Consider the following 17,152-nt stretch of genomic DNA (forward strand, 5'->3'; position numbering starts at 1 on the left):
CGGAATGATTTCGAGATGAGAAGAACTGGCGAGAAACTCAGCTCTTCTTTTCAAATGAACTTATAGGTACATGTTTACAAAAATACAAATTCAATTTTAATTTCAAATTTTATTAATCTATTGATGATAATCAAACGACAAGAATTACTAAAGCAGATTTATCTGTAGCTTTATGCTGAGTTGCCTATTCACCAAAATCCCTAAATATGGCACTAGATCATAAGTCAGGCTGAGTTGTAGGTGGCATATTGAAATTTTTAATAATTTTTACTAAAAACAAAAAAGAAAGAAAGAAAGAAAAATATTTTATTCAGTGCAATGTAAAAAATACAATATAAACAAGAAACGAAAAAAAAGCAAATAAAATGTACATATAATTAAACTTAATTTACCATAATTAAAAATAAACATAAAATGATCATTTTTTACATCCACTAAAAGAATGCCATAAGATTAAAAAAAAATGTTCCAAACAGATTTATTAGAGTTTATTTTTATTAAAAACAAAAAAGTAATAAATTAGGTTAAAAAAATCGTTCAAAGCAGAGGCGAGCATCTAGTTATTAAAGTTGTTCAACAAATACGAATAGAATAGAATAGAAAATCATTTATTCAAATAAACTTACACTGAAGCACTTTTGAATAGTCATTACATTTTTTTTTAATCTACCGCTCGTTCGGAAAGCTGTCTCATCACAAGAAGAACGAGCAAGAAACTTGCGTGTTGCTCTTTTAAATAATTTTATTATTACTTTACATTTTTAAGTTTAAGTGTGTGAATACAACGAACTCAGGAGGATCCGCTACGTTTCTATAAACAAGAAATTGCATAAAGTACCCGACACTATCAAATTGAAGTGTTTGCGTAAATAGTTATGTTTACAGATGTTATGTAAATTCGTTTCAGTTAGCGAAATAATTAACACTTATAAATCATTTTAAAAGCAATTCCCAACGGCTTGCTTAGCTCTAAATTGCGAAAGAGATGCGAATTATAATGGCAAATAAGCTGACAGTGCAACCGACGGTAAACGGTCGCCGTCGACTATATATAGGTGTCTCAGAAGTCCTTTGAAATGAAAAATAAAATAACAATAAAACTATGTACTCGTAAAAAAAAATAATGGCATCCATCCCATTATTATCCATAAGTTATTTGCCGTAGGCCATAGAGCAATCGACAAAATATCTATATATATAACCTTGAATACCAGGTTTTTTTTTATATATAAAACGATATTAATTTGATAGCTTCTAGCATTTTATGACATCTACCCATAGATATAATCTGTAATAATCGTTTTTATAATAGACAATTTTACGACAGAATTATTCATAGACAAAAATCTTTATAGATTTTTGTTTTTGTTATAGAAAAAAATAAATAATTTAATTTAGCCTTGATAACAATTATAAAGGCGTGGTATACTGGAAAGGTTGTGTATTAGGTTGCGACATACTTATAGGTATCTATTTTTTTATACAACTTTGCTGACAGTTCATACGGCCCATCTGATGGTAAACGGTTACCGTAGCCTATGGACGCCTGAAACACCAGGGGTATTACGTGCGCGTTGCCGACCCTTAAGACACCTTTATATACCCTTCTTGAAAACCCCATGCTGTAGTCTCTAGAGAAATCCCGGTAGGAAGTACATTTCACAATCTAAGTGTACGCGGGAGGAAGCTCCTCTGCAACCACTTTTTACTAATGTACCATATTAGGTTGATCTCCACGCAGTTCCCCCTGGAAACCATCATGATAAAATTCTGGTGAATTTATCATAATGGGCTGATTTGACCTCATGTTCGTCTTATCATCCTCCACTGGTGCCCCGCCAGCGTAAACCGTTAGCGCTGGCGGGTGCACCATTCCATTATCTTCAATAAAAAAAAACCGCTTTTTACTCCAGTGCACAGATAAAATATTATTCTCCAGAGTGACACAGACTATAAATCACGCTACAACGCGGGGCGGGCCAGTAGTTATGAAATAAAATGATTTAAATATATTAATCAGCACAGAAGATTCATTTCGGTGACCAAACCAAAATGTATAACTTGACATTATATTGTCATTTAATAATAACCATATATGTACGTAATATAATAATTATATTTACATATTAACAGGAATTTACATAAAAATATAGTTTTATGACCTCTAACCTCACCTTAACCTTTGGCGGACCTTTTGGTCAAATGTTGTTCTAAGATGTTTGCCCTACATACATACTACAAATTATTAAACGATTTACAAATATATTGCCGCCAAATGAGCGTGACGGTGGCGTAGAGTAAGCGTAGTAATGGCTGGTAGGTAGGAGCACAGATAACATATGTATTTTTTTCGGACTACTCTAATGCTGTTGGCCGCAGCTGGCCTTTACAGCTTAACCGGACGATAGGGGGTGAGTGCAGATGGCACTCCAAACCAAACCAAGGACTTATGGAGCGGCTGAAGACCAACTCCCGCCTGACGTATACGACTTTAGTCTGAGGGCACCTCTAGGGGTTCGAACCTCGGCTCAGGTCGTCGTAATATCGATCCCCGTTTGAATTGGACGGGTGATCGATCGGAGGGGAAATATGTATTACATGTTGTAGCAATTATATTATCTGTGGCAGTAGATACAATACTAGAGTCTACATACGTATAATTATAATCTGTTTTTTTTTTTAATCCCGGAGACAAATTTGACATTTCCGATGTTGCTAGGTCTTTGCATTTTTTAAATAGGGTTGTGACACTATCGGAAATTAATATTAATTACCCATTTTTATAAGTTATTCATAAATAATGTGAATAACTTAACGCATTAAATTAAAATTAATAAACTATAGATATTCATAAATATGTGGTAATTATAGTTTTATTTATAATCAACAATTGGCGAAGGTACATACGTATGAATGAAGTTTAGAAACTCAAATAGTTTTTAATACATAAGAAAAATAAAAAATAAACAACAAAAAAATACAATTAAAAAGTATTCTCAAGTAGGCACTACTTCTTAAATTAGGTTAAATCTACTTTAATAGTATTTCTGTTAGTTTTGTTTCCCGCCATAAGAGGCTTAAATCCAGGTTATTGCCCCCGGAGTTGATGCCGGGGCAAAGGGGTTCGCCCCGAAGCCTCAACTTTCACCCCCTAGGATGGTCACCAGTAGATGAACAGTGTCAAATATATAAATAATATGTTTAATATATATTTGTTACACTTTAGTCTAAATCTATTACTAAACAGTAGCACACTATCGATGTCAACTCACATTCGTGTAATGGCGCGTGACATTTTGGCGGGAACGCGTTACAAATGTCAAATCATGTAGATAAGTCACGCGTTGACAGCCACATTAAAAGGGACGGGCTCAGGTGTTGTTCTCATTCAGCTTTAGATGTATACTAATTTATTTTTAACCAACTTCGAAGAGGAGGACTTTAGAATATTTCGAATTTTTATCAAGTATATTTTTTAACTTAGTATTAATATATTTTTACCTTAATAATAATGGACAGATAGATAAATAAGACATATGAAAAGGTATATTATTCTATACTAATTTAGTTTTAATTTAAGTCGAAATACTTTAGTTTTCATTTCATATATAAGACCTTTTTTGTAAATACACAAAATTTACATAGAAATATCATCATCTGCTTCTTCTTTATCCCATTTATTTCGGAATAATATGTTATTCCCTTCCATTCAGCCCTGTTTGTAATCATCTCATTATTTACTCCCTATCTTATCATAACATCTTTCACTAAATAGAAATATCTATTAATTAATTAAAGTATCTAAATATTCGTAAATTTGGCCGGGGATCGAACCAACAACAATTGGAACGTAAGGCAGTATGCTAGATTACTAAATGTAAGAATATTATTTTCAATGTTTGCAACCCTAGCTTAAAATGCCAGTACATTCTCAGTGACATTTGAGCTTCCGTTACACTAAATATCAGAGACTAGATTAGGTGCAGTAGATAAGTCTAGATACATTCCATTTAGTACTAAAACCTAGATATCTAAAGTTGTTACCAAAAATATATAGACGAAACCATAGACTTTATAAACTATCTCTCTCAATATTCATAATATTAATACTAGATTTAAAGACAAACTTGCTGTCCCCAAGTATCGTTTAGAAAATAATAGTTAATAGGTCTTTTATGGGAATAGGTATAAAAATTTACAATAAGATACCAAAGGATATGTTGGAATTACCCTTAAATAAATTCAAAACATCTGTTAAATCATATTTACTGAGCAAAGCCTATTACTCACTAAACGATTACTTGAATGACGAGTGTGCATGGCAATAGTTGTTCATGCACTGAATTTTCATTTAATGTTAGACATAGACACCTATATAAATATACATTGTAAATAAACTGGCTTTAAAAAAAAAAAGTAATTCAATTGAGTTTCTTGCCAGTTCTTCTCAATTGGATCTATATACCGAACTGGACGGTAGGGAAAAAAATAAAATTATAATGTAAAAATTTGACGGTCATAAGCGGCTAAAATGTTCTACATGAATAAATGATTTTTGAATTTTGAATTTTGAATTTTATGGATTTAACATAATAATATTATATACAAATGTTAACACACAGTTAAGTCCCATTTTTTTTTGTCCCAATCTAATGCTGTTGGCCGCAGCTGGCATTTATAGCTTCACCGGACGATTGCGAGTGCAGATGGCACTCCAAACCAAAGGAAGGACTTATGGAGCGGCTGAAGAACAACTCCCGCCTGACGGATATGACTTTAGCCTGACGGAACTGCTAGGGATTCGAACCTCGGCTCAGGCCGTCGTAATTTCGATCCCCGTTTGAATTGGACGGGGATCGATCGAAAGGGGACAAAATGTGTGCTGGGACACATCGTAGAAGTGAAACGGTAATGATGATATGTTTAATCATCTGCCAAGTTCCAAGTTTCAGGAGCTTGGGCCCATACCCCCCCCCCCCCCAAAAGGGGGGAGGGGATAGCAATGGGAACTAGTAACTCCCATTGCTAACAATGTACCATGTTAAGTCGACCTCCACGTGGTTCCCCCTGGAAATCATCGTGATGGCTTTTTGGTGAATTTTTCACGATGGGCTAACTGATCTGACCTCATGCACATCTTGTCAGCCTCCACTGGTGCCCCGTCAGCGTAAAGCGTTAGCGCAGGCGGGTGCACCATTCCATTATCTAACACGAACCTTAGACCCGGAGGTGACTGCCTATGTTTAATTATGTATATGGTTCAACCCGGACGAAGTCGGAACAGGTCGTTAGTATAATATAATAATAAATACTAAAATCAGGTTTTTTATTACATTCGTAGTTATAAAACTAGATCATTATGTTTGTTAAACATAAATAGTCCATTATTGTAATTATAGAATTGTAGATTTAAGACCTTCGTGTATTGAACCTATATGGTCACTTTATAAATCTACTACGACGCCAAAGATTTTGAGTACAAAGTTTATAGTTTCAAATTAACAGCTTTTCACTAAATATTTATGACTATCTGTTCCCGCGACTTCGTCCGCGTGGAATTTAACTTTATTTTTCTAAAATAAAACATTTTTTCTAAAGTAAAAGTAGCCTAAGTTACTCAGAATTACATCAGATACCTGCCAAAAAAAGTCCCGTCAAATTTCAGAGATTAGTCGAAACAAACAGACAGACAGACAGACAAAAATTGTAAAAAATGTTATTTTGGTGTATGTGCCGTATTTATATTCATATGCATGTAATAAAAACCGTTATTTCAATATTACAAACAGACACTCCAATTTTATTTATATGTATAGACATATACGATACTATACTCGCAACATTAATATGAAAGTATATATGATACCTACGGCAAAAGATTAATTTAAATTTTTTATCTGTCTATCTGTTTGTTCTGAAACTGCTAGTCCAATTTTGACGGAACTTTCACTCTACTACACTTCAACTAATGTTATAAAAATGACTTCTTTTAGAAATATTATTTATATTAATAAAAAAAAAAATATTCTACATGAAGTCGTAGGTAACATATAGTTCATAATAAAAATACGCCATCCGACTTTGTAAACAAAATCATAAATTAATAAAACATTTGAATCAAAGAACCTACATTTATCATTTTGTTTCAAAATTAATATAATATTTTGCTAAATGGACTTCCCAATTAACAACTTTATTTTGATCGTACCACTTACGTAATCGCCATTAAAACTTTTATTATCTGTGACTCTGTGACATTTCGCGCGCTTTTTCATTAATCTATCAATACGTCAGTCAATTATTAATGTTTTTTTCTTTTATTGAATCCGAGGTGACGACAAAGATTACATACGGTTTTATATATAAGCCTAAATGAGTGATTACAAAATAGACGTAGGCCTACTAAATAATGAGTGTATTACATTTTTATGATTGATAGCATCTGCAACATAATGTTACGGTGATTGTTAGTAATGTGGATTGATTATCCCATTGCTAGTATTGTAATATCTCAGTTAGCCTATGACAAATCATCAAGTATTTATCTAGGGAGAACCATGTGGAGGTCAAGCTGATACGGTGCATTGTTAGGCTAGTAATTTATCATGTTAGGGAGAAAGGCGATTATGTATTGTCGGATTGACCTTCACGATGGAGTTACAGACCTGACCTCATAATCATCTTATCATCCTCCACTGGTACCTCGCCACCGTAAACCGTTAGCATCAGCGTGTGCACCATTTCATTATCATCCATTAAAAAACTAAACTCGGCGCCATTCAGTGTATACACAAAATAAATTAAGGATAATGTTGGTGATGGTTTCCAGGAGGACCGCGTGGAGGTCAACCCGATATGGTACATTACTAGCAATGGGACCACTGTTCCTTTTAACTAATCTCCTTCTACGATTACAATAATAGCAGTATTAATTTTGACCTTAGCCTCACCCACTTTTGTTTTAACAGCATTATGAAATTGTATTATAATATCATTAGAATTGTAAAAAAAAAACGTTTTGCGTAACTTTTATTACTGTTACAAATATCGTGACATTAGAAGTGAGTGGGCGGTGTTTCAACATTAAAACTTATTTTTAAGCTTATGTTTATACGAAAAATAATGGAAATCACGGTATCTTACCATGAAGGACATAAGCTACTTTTTAATGTGAAAAAGAGTACCTACTTGTTGAAAATCGAATTTGTGCGGTCTTTCATAAGAACATAGATAAATGAATAAAGCGATATTACATACTCTGTTTTCAACAAATATTTTTATTATAATAATTTTGACATTTCTTTTTATTTTTCCATACAAATTAAAGTACCTGTCAATCTGCAACAGTACTGTCATTTTTAAAGCTAGAAGCTTGGAAATTATTTTTATCCTATTTATTGAATATAAATAAAGAAAAAGGGTTGTATGGGGTTGAAACGGGAGTATGGAATGAATGATAAAGGGTTGTATGAAAGTAGCGTCATTTTTAAAGCTAGAAGTTTGAAACTTATTTTTAAGCTGTTAATTAAATATAAATAAATATGACATTAAAATTTCTAACAATGTTACCCTTAAGGAGATAAAATAAAGGGGATAGGGGATGGAAGTTTGTATGGAAAATCGTCATTTATGAAGCTAGAACTATGAAACTTTTTGCTTTAGTTTTTTGGGCTTAGATTATTTAATATTTTTTCTTTAATTTGTCTAGGTTATTATAACACGCGGACGAAGTTGCGGGCACAGCTAGTATTACATAATCGATACTTAAAGTTCATTTAATAGATCGTTGTTTTTTTTTATTTTGTCAGACAAAGGTCACGTTAACAGCAGGCTATAATTATACTTTTATTATATTTTTTTCTTATTTACGTTAAACAACTTGACACGTTTTTTATAGTTGCACTAGCTGTGCGACTTTGTCCGCGTGGAATACGCGACGAATGATGAATTTACAAACTTTCATCCCCTATTTTATTTTACCTTCTTAACGGTAAATTTTTAACAAACTTTAAAACGAATTATAACGATAATTCCATACAACCTTTTATCTTCAACCCTTTACATGGGTTGTAAAGGGTTGAAGATAAAAGGTTGTTTTCTAGATTATCGAGATTATCTATGCACCAAATTTCATTTAAATCGCTTCAGCAAGTTTGGGTTCTTTTTTTTTTGTTTCAATGGCAACTAAATATATTATCCCTAGAAAGTTGCGACGACTTTTGCGCATTCTGTCGCATTTTTTAGATCTTCCTTTGTGCAGTATAGTGAGCACAAAGGACAGGTCAATATATGGGCTATAGTTTTGGCGTAAAAGCGCCACAAACAGAGTTACTATCGCATTTATAATGTTAGTAAGGAAGTAAGGATTTTAATTATAATAATCTTTGACAATTCATACAGCGCCATCTAGACCCAAGCTAAAATGAGCTTGTATTATGGCCATACATAATAAGTAATAGATATACTCTTTTTTTACTATGACGTTGGAAAACAGGCATACGGCCTATCTGACCGTAGCCTATAGACGCCTGAAACACTGGGGGTGTCACGTGTGCGTTGCCGACCCTTAAAACACCTTAATATACCCTTATACTCTCTTGAACAACCCTATGCTGTATTTTTAATACTTAAATATGTACATAATTTATATATAAAACACCCAGACTAATACAAACATACTCATAAAAAGAAATGATGTGCTAAACGCTAGTCCACCGAGGCCGCCAGTCAATGTCCTTCATTATCAGCGTCAAAATTATATCTAGTGGATTTTTTATACTTACAGGTGATGATGGTGATGGTGATGACTGTCCGCTGTCAGGAACAGGAATCCATCGTGAGGAATGACTTCGAGGGTCCCAATCCTGACGGCTCGTATAAGTGGGCTCTGCAGACTGGTGAGACTTTATATTTACTTACGTGGCCGTATGGTAAACAGTAACCGTTGTCTATATATATGAACTGGGGATGAAAGTTCTGTCAAAATCAGTCCAATCATTTCAGAGGTCAGCAAGAACGAACAGATAGACAAATATTATTTTTTATCTTAAGTACCGTATGTATATAATACTTTCATATTAATATAGTGAAAAGCCGTTAATTTGTAATTTCAAACAGACACTTCAATTTTATATGCTAGAAATATTAAAGGTATTTAATAAATAAATTTAAAACATCAGTTAAATCATATTCACTAAGCAAAGCTTATTACTCACTAAATGATCACTTAACTCATAAGACATAAACTCTATGTAAGTAAAAATGTAAATAAGCTTTAAAAAAAAAGAAATTCAGTTGAGTTCGGATTTTTAGGACAATTCGCACAGCGCCATCTAGACCCAAGTTGAGCTAGCTAAAGCTTGTGTTACGGGTACTAGATAACTGATACAAATACATTTTGTATATATATTTTTTTGTAAATACAGTGGACCCGCGGTAATCCGGCCCCCCTTGTAATCCGACATTGTCTATTATTTGTTATTGAATATTACTTTGACAATATACTTCAGAGTGCATATACATACATACATATATAACATAGAATCTTATCACTGGATCTGTAATTTGTCGAATTACAAGATACTCTTTTTTAAAAAATTCCGGACTATAAGCAGAGGACCCTTAAGCAGCACTCTATAATCCGACAAATACGATGGTCCGACACTGCCCTGCAAAACGTTTGTCGGAAAACCGGGGGTCCACTGTATATGTATATAATATAAAGAATCATCACTGGATCTATAATTTGTCGGATTACAAGGTACTCTTTTGTAAAAAAATTCGGACTATAAGAGGTCTTAGGCAGTACTCTATAATCCGAAAAATTCGATAGTCCGACACTGCACTGCAAAATGATTGTCGGACTACCGGGGTCCACTGTACATACATATTATACATAGCAAACAACCAGACCAATACAAACAATCATACTCATGAAACTTGACGATCACAAGCGACTAAAATAAATTTTTTTTTAGATCAACAATCTTTGAAAAACATTACGATCCGACCTGATACTCACTTCCACCCCCCACCGCACCCCCTCACTTCTGCCTTTCTCCACTAGGTCAAAAGTTAAAAGCAGGGAATTGCTAAGTGTTGGATTATTAAAACAACATATGCTTTTATTATATTTGGACTGTATTTTTTATATTTGATTTACAGGAGTACAGTGTGTATGGCTTGATCGTTAGAAACAGAAAGGGGGGAGTGACAGTTTGAATGAATCTTTTTTAAATTGTTAATTGTTGCCATTACAAAACGAAAATATATACTACAAAATATTTATATTTATTTTAGGTTCAAATTGTCTTGAACACTAAGAATGAACTACGTCTCCGTACCCAATTTACTGCAATATCCTAATTATTCGAACACTCACGTTTTACCTTTTTCTTTTATTCACCAGAGGGCGGGATATATCACGAGCAACGTGGCTCGGTGCAGGGCGGTGGAGAGTCGGGTCTGCTGGTGGAAGGCCAGTACCAATACACAGCTCCTGATGGCCAGGTAAGGTATCTCTAATTTATTTTCCTTACACGTGCAAAAATCTTGACAAGTCTCCCACCGGAGACCAAACTGTAGGGAAAAAAATTTACTCTCGTAAGCGGCTAAAAGTCCTATACGAATAAATGATTTTTCATTTTGATTTTGTTTTTTGAGGGAAATGGCGGTCCCTGAGATTTAGAGAGAATACTTTCATATACATAAAGTAAAAAGCACAGATACTTAAATTTTATATGTTTGGATAGATGTTTTTTTTTGTTAAGGGATGATAATGGAATGGTGCGGGGAGAGGGGATTGTTAGTGATGTGGACTAATGACCCCATTACTAGCAATGCACCATGTCAGGTTGACCACCACGCGGTTCCCCCTGGAAACCATCGTGATAAATTCTTGGTGAATTTGTCACGAAGGGCTAACTAACCTGACCTCATGCTCATCTTATCATCCTCCACTGGTGCCCTGCCAGCGTAAACCGTTAGCGCAGGCGGGTGCTCAATTCCATTATCATCCACAAAAAAACCCTGGACAATTGGGGGGAAAGGGAATCGTTACTGTTATGAAAACAGCTAACGTATAATTTTAAATGCAGCTGTCTTTAGTGGACTGTATTTACGACAATAGGATTTGAGCAAGAAATTGATAATTTGGAAGGCACTCACCTTGTACTGCGAGGATTGCTGGTTCGGTTTCAGCAAGGCTTCCCAGAACTCCGGGCTTGTCCGAACTTACCTTTTGAACGGGTTACCTGTTTACCGCCAAAACCGACAATAGGTGCTTTCCAATATCAACTCTTGCGTTCCTTTATTATTTCGTACTTAAACTAATAATATTCACGAATTTAGTTAACAAATCTATATAAAATATCGACAATTACGACAGCGATAACACTTTTTCGACAACGACAAAGGCGAAACGACTCCTACCCTCGTAATCTCTTTTTATTTTTTTACTTTTTTTATTATTTACGGCATTGGATATCGCGATAATGTTGCCATGCGTATTATTGTGAATAGTGAACAGTTACTATGATTATTGTATCCATTTTGATAAAGGTTTCGAGGACGAAAGCGTATATAAAAAAAATGCGTTCTTGCTCACACGTACAGGTAGTGTCACCTGTTTTTGTCTCTTTCTGCATATCCATATTATTGTATCATATAGCAAGTACATAAGCTCTAGCTACTCCGATCGCTGGTTATAAGTGCTCCCGAATTTTTATTTATTAGTCAGTTTCAGTGATTAATAAATAAAAACCAGCAAATATCAAACTGAATCGGCAAAAATATATTATTTTTTATTTACAGGTAATAAATGTGCTGTACAAAGCTGACGAGAACGGTTTCCAGGCTCAAGGAGATCACCTCCCTACTCCACCGCCTATACCGCCAGCGATACAGCGAGCTCTCGACTACATAGCTTCGTTAACGCCATCTATCGCCGGCACATATAAATAACATCAAAATTATATCTATACATCTATACATATAAATAAAATTGGAGTATCTGTTTGTAATATTGAAATAACAGTTTTTTACTACATGCTTATGAATATAAATACGGTACATACACCAAAATAACATTTTGTACAATTTTTGTCTATCTGTTTGTACCGGCTAATCTTTGCAATGGCTGGACCGATTTTGACGGGACCTTTTTTGGCAGGTAACTGATGTAATAAGGAGTAATTTGGCTAGTTTTATTTCAGAAACTTAAAGTTAAATTCCACGCGGACGAAGTCGCGGGAACAGCTAGTCTATAATAATTATAACTATAGATTGTTATGTACAAAATACGTAATTACACAGACATTTGTATTGATCATTGACTGAAAGAAAGAAGAAGAAAAAAGAAAGAAAATTATTTTATTCAGTGCAATGTAAAAAATACAATTATAACTAGACAACAATTATAATGCCTATAACCAACAATCTTTCTCTACACAACCTATGGTTGCCTGGTAGTAAATACCGTGCAGCGTTATGTCCGCCATATGTATTTTTACCTTATAATTTTGTGCAATAAATTATATAAATAAATAATAATGATAAGGGGGCATTCATAAATTACGTAATACCCAGGGGAAAGGGTTGATAAAGTGTGGTGGTCACAAAGTTATATGTATAGTTATGTTCATTACGGCGCCACCCAGTGGCGTAGTTAGGTCACCAAGGAACCCGCAAATCAAAAAATGGGGCCGCAGCAGTGGGGCCCTACATTACAGTTTTATTAAAACGCACATATCGCTATCCGTCAAATTGGCAACACTGCCAACCGAAAGAATTTAGGGGAATTCCGAAGGTATAACTTTCGAATTTCTCTCAACTGAGTTGCCATGATTAAAGTCGGGTTGCAACCTATCATATTTATTTTGAAAATGGGAGAAATTTTATAAAGTTCAGTTCGTTCGAGGTTTTCTGGTAAAGGTTCAAGGGCCCCGAGGCACTCTCCCGCCTAGCCCCTAGGTATCTACGCAACTAGCACCACCTACCCTTAAGTGTGACATTGTACGGTGGCCACAAAATTATATGTATAATTCAGTACGATTCTTTATCTATATATGTTTTTTATATTTAAAAAAAATTGTCTATCAGTTGTCTAGTACCCATAACACAAGCTATGCTTATCATCGGACTAGATGGCGCTGTATGAAGTGTCCAGGTTTATTATTATACATACATAGTACAAAATAGATGTAAGTTTACTAATATATATCAATAAAGTTATATTGAAATTAATTTTCTTTTTATTAATATTATGATTTCTAACCCGCTTAGGTTTCGGACAAATGTACAGTTTTAATTCGAAGAAAATCAAAATAGATATAAACTCAGTTACTTGTAGTGTGTTTTTATCGACTACTCTAATGCTGTTAGCCGCAGCTGGCCTTTACAGATTCACCGGACGATACGGCGAGTACAGATGGCACTTCAAACCAAAGGAAGGACTTATGGAGCGTCTGGATGTCTAAATGGGAGGTCTATTGAGGGTCAGTGCATATATCCTTTTTCAGAGTCTAGACCATTTGTGAAACAAATTTCACTTAAATCGATACAGTAGTTTTGATGTGAAAGCGAGACAGAGTTACTTTCGCATTTATTAATGAGAATTAATATTGTTGATCATTCTGCCTACACTTGTAATATTTCTGTCAACACTCGACAGAATGAGAGAGCCATTAGTACCTCTCCAGATAACATAGATTTAAGATAAAAGTAAGTCCACGTTATAACTCCGCGTCAAATGACTACTAAATAAACTTACTGACGTACAATAAATAGTACAATTATTGTACCTGTATACTCGTCTACCTACATACTACAGTATACAATATATTAGGTAGCGACACCTCATCACATCATATATAACGCTACAGTGGTGAGGCGATAATCACGAAATAAATTTAAATCTCAAAAAATGTGTATTAACATTTTTTGAGAAACTTGTCTTTTAAACATTTAATTGACTCATCAGATTTCTATCTCAATGATTCAAAATCGATATTTTTTCTGAATAAATCGTTATCCCTAGTATACATGGCACGTTTATTTCTGTTATGTGACGTACAGTACACTATTTCGCTGTTTCAAATTTGAAGATTACTAGAAAGTCAATTTTTTCTAAGAAATTGTAACTTCAAACAAGGCAAAAAGTTAAGGTTGGTAACCCTTATTTTGCTTGTATCCATGGTCATGAAAAAAATAAAAACAATGTATGAATATTTAATTATTGTTTACTATCATTCAATTTTGTTTTCTATTTTGAAGCGTTAGTATTTTAAGTTTAAATAAATACCACAATGGGTTTCACTTTGGGCTATGAAAAGTAAGTTAAAACTATTTAAAACTTATTTATACTTTATGTACTTATTTGTACCTATAGGGAAAGAGTTTGCAAGTAGGTTAACCGGTAAAACATTCTTTTTTCGTTCTATTCTAATGATGCTAGCCGTAACTGCCTTTACAGCTTCAACGAATGAAAAAAGCAGCCGAGTGCAGAGGCACTCGAAACCCAGAAAAGTGCTTATACAGAATTATAGATCCGCTGAAGCGACTTTAGTTTGAATCTCTTTAGTTTATGTTCCTTGGTCTGAATACACCGCTAGGAGTTCTAACTTCGGCTCAGGTCGTCGTAATTTCGATCCCCGTCTGAATGGATGCTAAATAACTTTTTACATACATAATAGACATAGAAAACACACAGACTGATAAACATACTTTTAGGACTCTCCCCTGCTTCGGCGTTGGATATTTCTGCATATGGAGAAATAAACATGTGTCAGAGGTGCGGATGGATTACCATGGTCAATGTCACTATTGTATATTAAGTGTTGCGTCCATTTGTTACGTTATATTTATTTTTTGCCCCTACTAACATTACATTTAAGAAATTGTAACTGAATCTATGGATAAAAATCTGAATTAAATATATATTACTAGCTGAACCTGCAAACGTTGTTTTGCCGTATAAATTAAAATTGCTATTAAAAAATAGGGGTAATATGAAGTATAGTAGTGAATGGTAATAGAAGGGAGAAAATTTGGGTTGTATGTATTATTATTGAAAGAAAATTTAAAAAATATGACACAACAATTTTGACTAAATAATAATTTTAGGGATTGACAACCCTTATCGGTATGAAAAATAAATAATAGCCGATTCTCAGACCTACTGAATATGCATATAAAATTTCATAAAAATCGATAATGGCATTTCAGAGGAATATGGTAACTAACATTGTGACATAAGAATTTTATATATGATTATTATTATTATTTCTTAATATTTATTTCAGAAATAGAAATTAAGCACCTTCATCTATTAGATGCAACTTATTAAGTCAAGTATAATAATAAGCAAAGAAAATGTCAAATCTAAATTCAGTGAGACGAGATGGAAATTCAAATGAAGAGATGGTATGTGACATATTTAAAATAATCTATACATTCTTTACTACCCTGATTTAATATCAATGTTTTCATGCTTATTTCAGGCAACACAAACATTGAATGCACTACAAATGCCGACTGAAGAATCATCTAGTGTAATTCTAGAAGTAGATGATGTAACAAGTCGTCTTGTTAAATGCTATTCTTCCAGTGAAGGCTACAGTGATTTCTATGAAGATGAGGAGGACTTTGGTCCAGGATACATGACATTGTGTGAAGCTGCTAATATGGTCCGTTTAGAGATACTGGATGAAGATGATGAGTCTGATGATGAAGCAACCAAAGTTAGTGGATTGGATGAAAACAATGATGATAAACTTTCAAAAGTATATTCTTGGACTGATGATTTTAATACATTCTCTTCTAAGAAAAAGACATACATGCGATCTCCAGGGCCTACAATATATTCACAGGATCCTACTGAACTCTTCACATTTATATGGGATGAAGCTATTGTAATGTTGATTGTGGAAGAAACAAATATGTATGCCTGGCAATCTATTGATACATATGCAGAGATAGGAAAAGTTCCAATATATTTGCAAACGTGGGTAGACACAACAATTGATGAAATGTACAGATTCCTCGCCATTCTGTCGTTAATGGGAATACTATACAGGCCAGATATTAAAGAATATTGGTGCACTAAAGGTTTTGGGATGCCATACATACAATCTATAATGTCATTGGATAGATTCCGCCAAATGCTTAAATGTATCCACTTCACAGACAATTATATGCTGTCTCCAAATTTACAAAGCAATTCCCTCAAAGTGGCGAAAATTGAGCCAATCCTACAACATTGTAATGATAGATTTGCAGCGCTGTATGTACCTAGGAGGGTATTGAAGCTAGAAGAGTCCTTACTATCTTGGAATGGTAGGATAAAATATGACCCAGAAGTATGTATAAAATGTTTAGAACTGCGAGAAGCAAAGACTGGGTATCTAATTAGATACAAATTCCAGTCATTTGAACCTATAAATGTACCTCATGGTTTTGGGGATGAAACTGCTAATGTGGTTGAACTCATGGATGGTTATTTAGATGTGGGACATTTGTTACTTGTAGACAACTGGTACAGGCAATTATCTCTGATGAGATATTTAAAAACAAGGTCTACAGATGTGGTAGGGTCAATCAAAAGGTGTCGTAAAGAACTTCCTGTGGAAGTAAGAAAAGCTAATAAAGGTATCATTCGGGCGTCTCCAGGACAACATATCAGCAGACATTCTGGGGACATATCTGTAACTACTTCTTATAACTATGGTCTGCTAACTTTGGCATCCACATACCATAAAAACGATTTCAAACGCGGACAACCAGCAGTCGTGAAGACTTACAAGAAATACACCTTAGATACAGAAACAGAAGACCAAATATTATCAACTAATTTGTTTGCAAAGAAGAGGTCCCAGAAATGGTACTTTAGAGCATTCAGAAGTTTAATTCATACGAGTATTTTGAATGGATATATTATTTATAGTCACAATCCGATTTCGAAGCGATACCTGTCTCAAACGGATTACTTCCTTGGAGTTTGTAAGGGTTTGTTGTCGAAATATCCCAAACCTAGTGCACCATCTCCTGTTCCCTCGTCAGTGAGATTAAACCAATACAACCATAGCCCAAAATTATCTAAGCATAAATCTAAAGAACTAAAATGCAGAAGGTATTAAGTATTTTTGTACATTGGTGA

At 34.1% G+C, this 17,152-nt stretch overlaps 2 protein-coding genes across 2 annotated transcripts; both read left to right on the forward strand.

Annotated features, from left to right (window-relative positions):
* Nucleotides 1-4,875: 4,875 nt before the first annotated feature.
* On the forward strand, nt 4,876-12,026 carry LOC131840828 (endocuticle structural glycoprotein ABD-4-like). The gene is made up of 4 exons (XM_059189023.1): nt 4,876-4,908; nt 8,786-8,897; nt 10,409-10,509; nt 11,812-12,026. The coding sequence occupies exons 1-4, from the start codon at nt 4,876-4,878 to the stop codon at nt 11,959-11,961; spliced, it is 396 nt and encodes a 131-aa protein (XP_059045006.1). The 3' UTR covers nt 11,962-12,026.
* A 2,232-nt stretch (nt 12,027-14,258) lies between these two features.
* Nucleotides 14,259-17,135, forward strand: LOC131840741 (piggyBac transposable element-derived protein 4-like). Its single transcript, XM_059188933.1, has 3 exons — nt 14,259-14,329; nt 15,300-15,420; nt 15,498-17,135. Exons 2-3 carry the CDS (start codon nt 15,370-15,372, stop codon nt 17,130-17,132), a joined length of 1,686 nt encoding a protein of 561 aa, XP_059044916.1. The 5' UTR covers nt 14,259-14,329; nt 15,300-15,369; the 3' UTR covers nt 17,133-17,135.
* The last annotated feature ends 17 nt before the right edge of the window (nt 17,136-17,152 follow it).

Source organism: Achroia grisella, unplaced genomic scaffold, assembly GCF_030625045.1.
Source record: "Achroia grisella isolate CSIRO2021 unplaced genomic scaffold, CSIRO_AGI_Agris_v1 utg149, whole genome shotgun sequence".
In the NCBI taxonomy this organism is placed as follows: Eukaryota; Metazoa; Arthropoda; class Insecta; order Lepidoptera; family Pyralidae; genus Achroia; species Achroia grisella.

Excerpts from the sequence above, each read along its gene's own strand:
- LOC131840828 (XM_059189023.1), top strand. The coding sequence starts at position 4,876 with ATGTGTGCTGGGACACATCGTAGAAGTGAAACG. Across the intron at positions 4,909-8,785 it reads CACATCGTAGAAGTGAAACG|GTGATGATGGTGATGGTGAT; the intron begins GTAATGATGATA and ends TTATACTTACAG. Across the intron at positions 8,898-10,408 it reads TAAGTGGGCTCTGCAGACTG|AGGGCGGGATATATCACGAG; the intron begins GTGAGACTTTAT and ends TTTATTCACCAG.
- LOC131840741 (XM_059188933.1), top strand. The coding sequence starts at position 15,370 with ATGTCAAATCTAAATTCAGTGAGACGAGATGGAAATTCAAATGAAGAG. Across the intron at positions 15,421-15,497 it reads GAAATTCAAATGAAGAGATG|GCAACACAAACATTGAATGC; the intron begins GTATGTGACATA and ends TGCTTATTTCAG.